Source organism: Lipophrys pholis (assembly GCF_963383615.2).
Source record: "Lipophrys pholis genome assembly, chromosome: 7".
NCBI classification, from domain to species: Eukaryota; Metazoa; Chordata; class Actinopteri; order Blenniiformes; family Blenniidae; genus Lipophrys; species Lipophrys pholis.
In genome coordinates this window covers 11,705,082-11,718,823 of record NC_137638.1, presented here as the reverse complement: position 1 = coordinate 11,718,823, position 13,742 = coordinate 11,705,082, and the positions used below count along the sequence as shown (strand labels likewise).

At 40.4% G+C, this 13,742-nt stretch overlaps 1 protein-coding gene across 4 annotated transcripts in view; it reads left to right on the top strand.

Annotated features, from left to right (window-relative positions):
* Positions 1 to 13,742, top strand: part of kcnip3b (Kv channel interacting protein 3b, calsenilin) — a 67,559-nt gene that overhangs the window by 31,612 nt on the left and 22,205 nt on the right. For 3 of the 4 annotated variants that reach the window (XM_080468446.1, XM_080468445.1, XM_080468444.1), the window contains one exon: positions 2,635 to 2,809. In XM_080468446.1, the coding sequence (XP_080324572.1) occupies positions 2,635 to 2,809 (175 nt within the window). Of the gene's footprint in view, positions 1 to 2,634; positions 2,810 to 7,981; positions 8,517 to 13,742 lie in introns of those variants that run through there. The other variant, XM_080468443.1, reaches the window with a different exon arrangement.

The window sequence follows — 13,742 nt, the reverse complement described above, 5'->3', positions numbered from 1 at the left end:
GCTCTTCTTCTCTGATAGGCCGCGATTCATTATGCTAATTGACTTCACTTCTTCCAGGAACACGAGCAAACCTTGTTTTCCTCACATCTCTTTTCTATTACTCTCTCTCTTTCTCTTCTCCCTTTCTCATTCTCTCTCTCTAACCTTAAAGTAAGGGATTTGCATGGTCAGACTCCCAAGGGATCAAATAGCTGTTTAAAACCGTGTGTGTGTGTGTGTGTGTGTGTGTGTGTGTGTGTGTGTGTGTGTGTGTGTGTGTGTGTGTGTGTGTGTGTGTGTGTGTGTGTGTGTGTGTGTGTGTGTGTGTGTGTGTGTGTGTGTGTGTGCTACCTCCTCCCGTCTCCTTCGTTTTTCTCCCTCTGTCATCCCTTCCTTTCCTCTCCTCCCAACAGAATAAACAGAGCATCTGTTTGTTCAGTCTTCACCTCTTTCATCTTTGTGTGTGTGTGTGTGTGTGTGTGTGTGTGTGTGTGTGTGTGTGTGTGTGTGTGTGTGTGTGTGTGTGTGTGTGTGTGTGTGTGTGTGTGTGTGTGTGTGTGTGTGTGTGTGTGTGTGTGTGTGTGTGTGTGTGTGTGTGTGTGTGTGTGTGTGTGTGTGTGTGTGTGTGTGTGTGTGTTGCATTGGCCTAGCAGGAGCAGCTTAATGGGGCTTCTCGAGAGTTTTAAAGAAAAGACATTTTCCCTAAATCAGATCACATCAGATCAAATCAGTGCTCGCTGGATAAGAAACTGAAACGAAGGCGAGATATGATGGAAAGAAACAGAAAGATGTATTAGAGCAAAAAGCTTTATCACCACTGATGAAGGAGGATATTTAAGGGAGAATATAAGGAGGAGAATATAAATGACTTGGATGGAATTGGTCTTGCACAGTGAGAGTCACAGGGATGAAGAGGGGGTGGATGATGATATGAAAATGAAGTGAATCAGGCTTGTCGCTCACCTTAAGGTGAACTGAGGTGGTTTCTGTGCTCACACTTTCCCTGTCCTGAAAAAAAATAAAAGCATCAGAGACCTGAACTCTTCTCAAATCATAACTGCTCTGTCAATGAACTGGGGGGGAAATGGTTCAAAATGGCACAGGAAAACATTTAGAATCAGCTTACTGTGTTTAGCTTCATGAATAGTGTGCGTGTCGATCAGAACACGCAAACTCCAGAGAGGGGCTCCATTAACATGAGTTACAGTGCCTGAAAGCATTTGCGTTGTTAATGACTCTTTCCGTATGCTTCTTCTTTGGTCTTGTCATCTCTCTTTTCCACAGCGTTGACTTTGTGACAGATCTTCTCCCATATTGTGTTTTTCTTGTCTTCGCCAATTCCTCTCATATGTTTGATGACTTCCTCCACCTACTCATCCAACCCAATGTTATCACATTTCATTTTGCGCTTGCAGGCACTCGGTGATCCAATCAATCTTTCCGTGGCAGATGGAGCAATAACACACAGTATCGTCTCTAAATACCCCAGTTTTCTTGTGATGTCACTCACACTATTATTTTTAGTTGATCGTCCACAGTAAAGACGTACAACAGGAGTCAAACCAGATCTAAATACGACTAAATTCATGAAGTAGACATGAAACATAGAAAAAACACATAACAGCAGGGCTGCCTGTGGCATTTTCTATGTTAGCCTTAAATGGAAGTGTATGTTTTTCTATTGTGTCTCTGTCACTGACTGATTGTTATGAGCTGCTGTTTGGCAGCCAGAATGTTGTAATCCAGCCTTCTTCAAACGTTTTTAAGACCGTATGGCGAGTAAAGCTTCATTATGGTGTGCCAGCTTGTGCAAACTCAGGATGTGGAGTGAGCATTTGAAAACAGGCAAAAGCTGCATATTGTACCGCAGACAAAACATTGTCGATGGATTAGATCCTTAAAATAGAAGCCAATTCCATTATTACCTCTGAAGTGATGCAACTCAAAGAAATTAAACCTAACTCACTCAGATTGTCATGATACAAGATATCTATCTTAAAATCTAATTACTCACCACATTTACGAGAAAGTGATTTATGAAGTAGTCCAACTATTTTAGTTCAACAGCTAATGTTTAATTCAAAAACTATCTCAACGCGATTCTGACTTTAGATTTTGCTCAGCTGAACAGTACTAACTCTAAGGCATATGACAGCCGCCTGAACACATTACGGACCCATTGTGGACTTTTAGACACAGAAATATCACGTTTCACATTAAATGAACAATGTAATTGCACATTCACCTGATATCATGCAGCCCTACTTTAGTGACTCTGCGTCCTATTATGGACGATGTGATGGAGGACACTTTTCCACATCTGCAGTTCCCATCATGCGGTTGATCTACTTGAATTTTGGTTTCTTTCAGGTTATTGCTTTTGATTTACTGTGACCGCTCCGATCAGTATCCTGTTTCACTGCGGCTGTTTTCATCAAAGTAAAAGCTCCAACACACCTCCACAAACTCATTAAAAAGAAAAACCTGGAGACGTTGTGTTCTGACCTCTTCCTGAACCTCTTTATGGTGTTCCGAAAAAACTTCCAGATGAGAAGCTAATCTCCTGCTTAATTTAGAGATCTCCGCCTGCTTCGTTTAATCTCCATTTTGACCAGTACTCTCTCTTCGTCCTCCTTCCTGCTTATCTCCCTCCAGGCGGATGGCAAGGTGGTCGATGGGAGCCTGCTGGGGGACGCCAACGGCGTTGAGCCTGCGCCCGGCAGAGTGAAGGATTCTGGGAAGTGGCAGAAGCCACGCTTCTCCCGGAAAGCTCTGATGAAGTGCTGCCTGGTGAAATGGATCATTGCGAGCACGCAGCCACAGGACAAAGGTGAGACGGAGGGAGTGTGAGAGAGGGAGAGAAGTGTCAGTGAAAGTGACGGCACAACACGTGTCACCACAGTCTGTGAATTGATCGCTGAGTTGTACTGACGGTCCTCTCCTGGCCTTCAGGGTCCCTGTGAGCGCAGCCCACTGATTGTGGCGTGGAGTTGACCTCAGGGTCAAGTACCAAGAGATCATTTAACTGGATACACTCATTTATAAAATGAATCTCCACCCTCATTTCAGCATTATTATTCCCTACACAGAGAGGAAACGCAGCCCTTCTCTGCCTGTGTGCTGCTTTTTAACTGCCGACTGACACTTTCTCCCTTTTTAATAAGCAAGAGTATAAATGCACACTGCTGTAGTGGAAAAACTCAATGGACTCAGATAAGAATTTTACAATCTTGTGATATACAGAGTCACTTTGTAATAATCAGGTACCAATAAAATGCTTAAGGGCCCCCGACAGGTATTTAAATGGTGAGACGGCTGACCGGCAAGACTGTTTATAAGAAATAAACTATAAATTATCAAGTAGATCGTAAACGCTGGCAAATTGCAAGGTAAGTTTTGGATAAATACTTGATCTGCATCCTTTTTATTTTTACAATATAATTGTGAGAACACAGTAACTATGAGACTCCCTGTTAAATGAATGCCTTGATCAGGCCACCTCTCCTTAAGTGTTAGTGTTTAACAGACCATTGTCATTCATAAGGAGCGTGCTTGCTGTGCTGATTAGTATTTGTCTCTGATTCTGTAGAAACATTGCACATTAGGTTACAAACTTCACTGAAACTAAGGGCTGAGTGCTGTGTTGTTGACCGACCTGAGTTCCTATTTCAGGTTCATCAGAGAGTCTTAGTGCTCCACCCAGTGGTTGTTCTGGGACTGTGCACATCGGATGTTTTGCTGAAGTGTTTAAATCAAAGGTTTCAGTCTGCCCGCTTGACACCGAGCAGTGTTTACTTTTGGCCTCTTATATTTCTACTGATGTCTTATGAAATAAAATCCTTCAAATAAATTGGGTGAGGATATAGTGAGCAGTAACGGGCCCGTCTTAACACCAAGAAGCAATGTAAATATGGTCACTGTCCTTCATTCAGAGGCTTTGCTCCACCCCCATCAGCTTTCTGTCCTCGCCCTTCATGACCTCTATTCCTCTCCTTGCCATTTGCTGTCACATCTTTTTTTCTTGCTATTCCCTCATCTCCTTGCTCCTTGCCTGCTCCTTCTTCTTTTCTTCCTTCACAACTTCTCCCTTTTTCCTTTAAATTCCCTCCATGCACGCCTTTTTATCGCCCCCTTTCCTGCCTTTCCATTTCAATTCCCTTCTAATTTGTGTTAATAATGGCCTCATTTTCCTCACTTTGTCCCCCTGCTCTCCCCAATACATTTTCTATCAACTCTTTGTCTTTTTTTTGTCATTCTGTGGCTTTTGTCAGAGTCCTCACTGCTTATCTCCATTCTATTGTTAACTTGTTCCCTTGCTCTTTATATTCATTTCTAATGTCTCCATCATGGTAAAAGTCAAACTAACTCTTTTTTTTAACTTGCCTTCGTTTGACTCTGTGTACACCATGATCTTTTATACCCTTTTCGTCTTCCTGTTGGCCATTTTTCTTTTAACTGCTGGATTTTATCACATTGAACTTGGAAAAAAGGAGTGCATGGGAGGGTGTGTGTGTGTGTGTGTGTGTGTGTGTGTGTGTGTGTGTGTGTGTGTGTCAGGTCTGAGGTCAGTTCAGCTTCACATACTGTGTAATTGTAGCCTAGCAGGTCAGTGAAATGTGAGCAGTTTGATAAGAGCGGTCATTGTGACTTCTCACACAGTGCTGTTCATCACACACACACACACACACACACACACACACACACACACACACACACACACACACACACACACACACACACACACACACACACACACACACACACACACGCACTATCAAGTTCGTGTCTCCTATTCTCTCCTGCTCTCAGGCAACTACTGTGTCTTTTTTTTTTCCTCAGTGTCACACAGATGCTTCAGTGGCCCCTCGTGGCAGCAGCAAACTGCTGCTCACATGAACTGAAGGATTTTTAAACATTAAACATGCAATTCAACAGATTTTATTCCCACTAAAAATGGGTTGATATGCTGATAAATGTGTTTTCACATCAAGTTTAAGGATTTTCGGGGATTTTTTGGTCACATGAAAAATGTGTAGTTCTTCAGAGGTTTTAAAAGAAAATCTGATCGAAGCCAAAGCTGTAATAACTTCCATGTCTAAATTGCACCCACTCGGTGTTAGCAGCATGTTTATAGCTGTGAACCCAGTTTGACACAGATCTTGATGCACACTAAAACAAATAGCCAATGTTTTATTAGTTGAATGTGATTGTTTAGGTTTTACTGCAAAACAGGTGTAAGAGCCTCTTGTGTGGATGAATAGGAGCTTGCTCTACCTAAAAAAAAGAAACAAGAAAAGAAAAAACAGCATTTTAAGTCACAGAAGGTATAAAGGAAAGACTTTTGCTGTGTTGGGATCCATTACATCTCTGTGGTTTCAAGGGAGCAGAGATTCAGCATCAGCAGTGGGCAAACCCTCCACTCGATAATGGCCAGGATCTAAAAATAGCAGCAAAGAGAAAGAGGCATGTATCGGACTGAGGAGGGCGGTGGGGGCAGTGGTGGCTTGTTTTAGGTGTGAAGAGGTTGAGACACTGAGCATTGTTTGAGCATTTTTATAGACCGTTGGATAAGACACACTACAGTTAATAGTTTGTGGTAAGAAAATATTTGATAATGATGATAAAGAGATGAGACACAGAGTAAAACAGCTTCATGTTCAGGCCAGGATGTTACTCTGGCCTGCTGCAGGCTGTTAATCACTTTATAATCATCCAGTTGGCCAATTCCTTTTCCTGGGAACCAGTTGATCCTGTGGGTTTATGTAGTTTAATGACAAGTATCATCGTTTATCTGATTAACTGATTATTGCAGTTGGTTTACATGCATTTGGCTGAATTTATGACACACACACATGCACACACACGAATAAAGCATCCTCTTGAGTTATATTCCTGATAGCATGACGCTGACTTTGAAATAGCACAACGAAAAAAATGCTCCCGAACTTCACCGTCAGGACATCATAAAGACTTTGCTTGCACTTCCTGGAAGGATGGGAAAGATTTGAAGGAATTAAGGGCCTCGTAATCTCAGAAAATTGTTTCCCTGGCTGCAGCCCTGATCTTCTGATTTTGTGTTTGCAAATCTTTTTTGTGTGGCATCTGTTTGTGTCCCTTCTTTGACATTGCTCGTCATCTTTGAAATCTGTCCATTTGAATGCATTTCAAAGCCGGATGTTATGTAATGTCCTTATATAAAGGAGATTTTGGAAAAGATGTTGAATGTGGTTTTAATTTATGCTGTGCTCCTTCAATGGTCAGACGCTGTTGCCAGTCTGTTCTCATAACTCAACATTTTGTATCCAGATGCCGCTTGTTTGCTGCGAGGCAATGGAATTGTATTCAGTGTTTTCAGCAACAAGGCGAATGAAAGTGCTGTGCACAAACAAATATTCAGATAAATGTAGAATAGGAGCAAAGAAAGCTTGATTACAAAAGTAAATAAGCTCAAAAGGAATGCTATAATGCAATGGAATACCACAACTTAAGTTAAAGTGCAACAGAAAATGAATTGCTTTCACAAAAGGGAGCATCGATCACAAAATTGATCAGTCTCATTTTGAAAGGACTAAAAGGTCAGATCCATCCTGCAGTTCTCTGTAGACTTGTGCATAAAGCCCAAAAGCAGCTTTGCCTGTTTGTTACTGACAGAAATCAGGTTTGATCCAGATGACCTGAGGAGTCCGGGTCCTTTGTAACACAACTGGAGGTCAGAGTTGTGTCTTTGGCCTTGTAGACCAGTGCAGTAACTTGAGAGCTACAGCAGGTTAGATGGAGCTGTCTGATACTTTTTTTTTTACTCATGAAAACCAGTAATAACCGCATTACAGTAGTCCAGTTTAGTAAAGATGAATGTATGTAGCTCTTTGATTCTTGCTCTAGTCACATCTTCAAGATGTGTCTTTCTATGGCTGGTCAGAGTCTATGCCCACAAAATGGTTTCTTGATGCTTTTTGACCTCACAGATGAAAGGTGAGCAGCAACTTATTTTCTTTTCTTTCCTGTTTAGCTCAAAAAAACGACAACTTCAGTCGTGTCGTTATTAAGCTGAAGAAAGATTTGTCACACTGGAATGCAGACCTGTTCAATACACTCACTCCTGGTGAAGAAGCGATGAGAAGCTGCATGATTGTGAGAACACATGTTTTTTGTTTCTCCAAATCCCGAGTCCATGGAAACAGTAGTTGGTCAGTGATTCAACCCTGTGGAACTCCGCACGCAACTTTGTTCAGCCTGAACTGGAAATGTCCTTCTGACACAAAGTAGTCCCTGTCATTTCGGTAGGATTTAAACCAGTTTAGTAATTTGACAAAGATGTCCTCCCAGGTTCTTTATTTGTTGATAGGACCGATGAGTCTCGAGTCCTCTTTTGAGAGGGTCAGAAGGGCTCCTGAAACAAGAGAGGTGTCAACATAACCAGTGATGTTGAATGTTTGAAAGAAACCTGTTGCTTCTTCAGGTGATTTGGGTTCATCGAATGGGTTTGAAGTTTCAAGCCTCAATGTCAGTCACAGCTTGAAACATTTTGTTTGTGGGAGGTCCAAGATCCTCAAACTTACTGTATTTTGTCTCAGACTCACGAACAACATCTAATCTCAAAGCAAATTGGCGTCAGAGATTATTGTTAATACTACACACATATGATCATATATGATCATGTTTACACTGATTTAAATTACACAACAACTACGTATATATTTATGAACACGCGGATCGAACTCTAATCAAACTCTCTTCTACACTTTTTTTTTCTCCATAGTAGCAAAGAATTTTCTGAGTTTAATCTGTACTTCACTAGTTTTCACTCCCTTACGAGGGAAGATAATGTCTATATGCTTGAACCTGAAGGGTGAATAGGAGAGGAGGCATTGACTGTAATATGAAAAGTGCAATATGAGTCGGATTAGATATGGAAGCGATATGAAGAAGGGAGGGAGAAACGTGACGTTTGGAGATTTTGTTTCCTCGTTGAACTCCAGCGTGTGTCTGCGTGACTTTTGTCAGTCAGAGAAAGTGAGATGAACTTGGGAGGACGAGCGGTGACCACGCAGCCCCGCGGACTCATGACAGCTGAAACAGGAGGAGCGTTGACGGGGGTTGTTGCGTGCCGCAGTGTGTCAGGAGATTCACGACGGATTCTATTGAAGTGGAGAAGGGGAGAAGAAGAGGAGGAGGAGGAGGAGGAGGGAGTGAACATCACCTGTAAGCAAACTGGGACACCAGTATAGAGAGTCATTATCTAAAGAGAAACCAATTCCATCAGAACAAAGGAACTTTTTTTATTTTTTATTAGCTGTACAATATGATCTTTTTTTAATCGTTGTTTTATGCAACTGTTTTTCAAAAGTTTCCCATTTTCAGGAGATGTTTTGACTCGTTTTTCTATCAAGGACTTCTTTTTTTTTTTTTCAAAACTCTTTTGTGGCCCAGGTGGTCAACGTTGGTAAGGATGAGTGCGTGCAGATCACAGTGTGAGAAGGAATTCACAAAGCTGCTGCGCTGCTTCTTTGGCTTCATCACTGGCTCTCTGGTTCAAGGTATTTTCCTCTTTGTTTTCTGTCCTACAAAGAACAACAACAAAAAAAGTTTAACTTGTCAATCCTTTCTTTTTTTTTAATTTATCCACAAAAACATTTGGATCATTTACTTGTTTTGTTTGTACACGGTTTCAATGAAACCTTAAAGGGGACATATCATGCTAAATCCACTTCTTTAGCCCTTAAATGCATGTTGTTGTATATTTAGAGTGTTTAGAAGTACAGAAAAGTTCAAAGTAGTCTCTTCAGGTGCTCCGTTGATATCTTTATATTCTGTTTTGGTCATATTTTGCGATCCGTTTCGATTTTTCTATTCTCTATTACGTTTTTTTGAACTATTACGTCACAGTATTCCCGGCGGAACTGCCAAATTAGGACATCGACACTTCGAGCAATCCGCCATTTTTGTTTCTCGCTGCGATTTTGTAGTCCAACCTAAGGGTGCCGAAGTTACGAGAGGATAAGTCGAAATGTTCGGTTGTTGGATGTAGTAACCCACAAGCTTCGTTACACCGTCTCCCAGCATCAGAACCTTTTCGAAGTGCCTGGTTGAGTTTTATTTTTCACAGAAATGTACCCACATCTGTGGGTAAGGTCATTTTTGTGTGCGCGAAACACTTTAAGGACGACTGCTTCAGCAACCTCCGCCAGTATAAAGAAGGATTTGCCGAAAGACTTGGTCTGATTGAGCGGTCAGTTCCTTCTATCTATGGAGACGACGAACAGAGCACTTCGGTAAGCTGTATATAACGCTAAAAAGTGTGATGATAAGACGTCCCTGTCATTGTTTTGTTAGCATTAGCAGTTGCACCGTCTTCATATGTTAGCGCTGTGTGCTCGTTTTAGATTATAATGTAATTTCTGTGTTAAATAGTCGTTGTAATACAGGCAGTATTGTAGTAGTGGGCATGGATGGAGAAGTTAGTGTAAATATAGTAACACACCATTGCGTTACATCCATATGAAGACGTTGTTCTTCAGGTGCATCATCGTCATTTTCATCTCGCTCCGCCGGGTCCGACTCTGGCTCCAACATGTATGGCTGGATGGACAAATCTTCCGTTGTTGACATTTTGTAAATAATGTGTGAATATAAAGTTTCTGCCCCGCTAGATAATTGTATCTGTTCTATCAAACTACAAAGATGGCCGAACAGGGTGGAGTTGAACCGAGTGTCACCTCTGCAACCTGGAGAGGAGGAGGGGTATGAAGAGACCGCCCCAAAACGAGTTGCTCTCAGAAGCACATCAGAAAAGGGGTAGGAAAGGGGCCTGTGGAGCTCTAATAATGAGGAATTCAGACCCAAGCATTGCAGTTCCGCTTTATATAGACCACAACTGTATGATTTATATGTAAAAAGGAAGGATTTAAAAGCATGATATGTCTCCTTTAATGTTGACAATGTTGACCACAAGTATTCAAGCCTGAGCTTCTAAGAGGTTTTTTCCATGTTTTATCGTGATACTTGATTCCTGTCCTCTATAGAACTCCACTGGAATGAGTGGACTTTCTAAGTTTGAGTACAGCTATCTGACATTTGTAGCTGGAACGGGAATTAAGGTCAGACATTTAAACAGCATCTGAATAATGTATACATAATGATGCAAAATTCTCTTTTGAATCAGTGATGATTTGGAACAAAAGAAAAAAACTAAATCTAATCTAAACACACTGCCAGGAGCTCTTTTAAATGTTTGATTTATTATTATCCTCATAATCTAAATTTCTTTCCTCACATCTCAGTTTTTTCTTAGAATAGAATTGAATGCAATAGAATAGAACTGAAATACTTTATTGCTCCCAGAGGGAAATGTCCAGTTATTAAGACACTAAATTGGATCTCTGCATATAAAGTCATTAAAACAGTTTGCATCTGGACCATCAACAACTTATCTTCCTCATGATATATCAATGTGTTGATTAATTCAAAATATAAATGATGAATTAAAAAAAAAGTCACACTACTCTTCATAAGGAGCATTAATCAGATTTATTAACCACTCACATTTGGGATGTTATATTAAATGTATTTTCACAGTAATTTGTCAAAATTTATTTTTTGTTTAAAAAAAAAGAATAGACCCCAGATCTTCCAATCTGTGGACGTGAGCAATGTGCAGGGTGAGTGATGTGACAGTTTCATCCTGTAAGCTGACTTAGTGCATGTAAATTCTCCAGTATATATCTGAGCCTAGTTCTTCTCCTAAAAAACAGATCATAACGTTTTAGAATGCAGTGCGGTGTAGTTTTCTCATTTCTTTACATTTGAGTATTCCTGATTTCCTAAAATCAGCTTTTGTTGACGTTTGCCAGTTCAGTGGCGACTTTTCCCAAACTTATTTTTTCTTATTGAGTTGTTCTTTTTACCAGTCTCCCTGTCTCAACTTGGACTTCATGTCCCTCCTTTCATCATTGATTAGATGTAAGAGATGTCTATCCTCTGTCCTCGTCCTTTGTCCTTTGGTTCAGAAACATGTGGCTTTACCTAGGCTCCGCCTGCTGAATCAGCACTTTGTCTTCCTTACATGTCATCACTCCTGTTCTCTTTATTCTGAAATATAATTTCTCTTCTTATCTTCCACTTTAAATATTTCTATTTTATGAAGTTCTCTGCTTTCCCCTTGCATGATGAACCATGTTTCTCCTAAAGATGGCACAGACTGGTGAGAGCCCCTCGGAGAGCAGAATGCACGTTGCTATCAGTGGGCGAACAAGACAGGACAGAAATATATGGATGTTCTCTACTGCTTCTTTATGACTCTTGCTTTCTTGAACCTCTCTGTATCAGCCTGTTGTCCTGACAGATCTGAGTTTAAAGCCTAATAAAAAGATTGAGTCAGTTCAGGTCTCTGCTGATCCAACAGTCAAATATAAATCAATCTTCAGCTGGAATGAAAAGAATGAATGGAAGGAGAGAGATTTGGGGTATTGGATAAAGAGAAATCATAAAAACCAAGCAGGGTAGGCACCGTGGAGAAAATATAGGTTTGAGGCAGAAGCCCAGATTTTAATTATGCCACTTAAGTTGGCTTTGAATCTGTCTTGCTCAAGTGGTTTTCTGAAACGGAGATTATCTCACTTGGAAGCGCTACGGAGGTTTGGTTTTAATTGGACCATATTAGGAGGTTGAAGGGTGAAGCAACGATAGCAGGAAGAGGGAAAATCATAGAAGAAGGTGCAATCTTTCTCCCAAATGAACATTGTCAGATCTATACTTTCCTTGTATAAAGTTTCAGAATCCAAATAGCAAATGTATGCATCTGGGATGTTGTTTAGTGTGGAGCCTGCAGTTTGTGTCCATGCTTGGTGCAACATTAAGTAAAGTTTTAATTATTTGGTCCCTGTGCAGATTCTCCCCAGTGAGCAAGATCACATGGAATGTATGTACAGAGCTGAATCGAGCTGCAGTCTTTACTTTTCAGATTTCTGTGTGGGGTTTTTCTATATTGATGATTCATTGACTGCAGAAACTGATGATGTGACACAGCAGACTGCATTCATCACAGTATCATTTGCAGCTGAGTAAGCTTGTACATAATATTGCCATAGAAAAATAAATCCGATCCGGTCTCTCATGTTTCATTTCCTTCTCATTCCTCTGGTTTTGTACATGAATGAAATTGAGCAGCTAAGTTTATCTACTGTGTGTTATAGGTGAGCAGCGTCCTCTGGTGGACAGAGTTGACACTACATGAGTGCTGGAGAGTGTGTTTACCACCAAGTTATAGATTCAGAACAAAATAAGAAGAAATGGTTTTTAGATGCCCTGATTGTTCAGACTAAATATATTTGAGTCCAGGTTTGGGCCTTTCTGTGTGGAGTTTGCATATTCTCCCTGTGTGTGTGTGTTCTGCATAGGGATTCCCCTCTGTCTGAAAACATGCAGTTGAGTTCAGTTAGTAGCCTTCAGTTTGTATACCATGTCTTATCTTATTGTGAGTTGGGATCATGTCCACTGTCCTGTGATTCTTCGTAGAATAAAGCGGTAAGGGAGATGGATACATTACTTTTCAAGCAAACCTGACAACAGCTGTAAATACTGATGATTTCTGTCTATTAGGTTGCTGTAAATTAAAGGTCTTCGTTAAAAGTTACAGACATTTCTTTTTACACGTATTTTGTTTAATGTTAGAGATTGAGACATATACCAACTACTTAATAAATTACTGCATTTACATCAAAAACTTATGATTTCTTATGTGGGGCCCTTCATGCTTCTTTTTTTTTTTTTTAAATAGTTAATTCAATGCCAATCACATGACTTTATTCAAAGCAGGAGGGAGGAAAGTTTTTCCCAACTATACAAATCCATGTACGCCAAATTAAACTACCTGTAAAGGCTTCTAAACAATTCAACTTGCCATATGTCATTTATGGCATACGGTTCTGCTGTTACCATGATATGTTATATTTGGAGTCTGCAATTTTACCAAAATCTTCTTTTCACTGTGAAGCACAGACTGTGGAGTGTTTAGATCTAATAGCGTGAGTTTAACTCTCAATACCTAAGGGGTGACATTTCTGCTTGTACTTTAAAATATAATACTTGATGTCCAATATAAATCAGATCCCTTAATTCGGCATTGCTCTGAGCAAACCACTGTTCTTTCATTGTTTATTATTTTTTGCGTTAGTATTGAAAGTCGCACAGCTCCAGTTAAGTTGTATTTCCAGGATTTACAGTAAAAAGCCTCCATGCTATGGACTCTCTGAACCTGAACTACCACATAGGAATCATGAGAAATGAATCAAATAAATGTATCGTATTGAGTCAGCCAAAGATGCTCTGAATACTGTAGTTGAAATGGATATCTACTTGAGTATCTGCTGCCTTTTTGTCATCTGAAACAAGTCTCAACACTCTCTTCAGACCTCTGGCATCAGCATGGCATTACCTCAGTGAATATTTAGATTTTAGGGATAATTTTCTGTGATGAGAAGACTCTTTCCCTGTAAATCACCAGTTTGTGATATACTGCAATTACCACAACAACAACAACAACAACAACAATGCCATGTAAAAGATTTTCACCTCACTTGTCCCTTTTCCACCCTTTGCTGGGTGCGGTAATGCAACTTTATGGATGCAAACTGCTGAGAAAGAAGAAACAGACTTTGCTGAGATGCAAATGATTAGATGAATAATTATGAGTTGAACTTGTGCACCAAATGCTGTGAGCATTTTACTCTGCCGCCTTTTATCCAGCATTAGATGGACTGTATAAT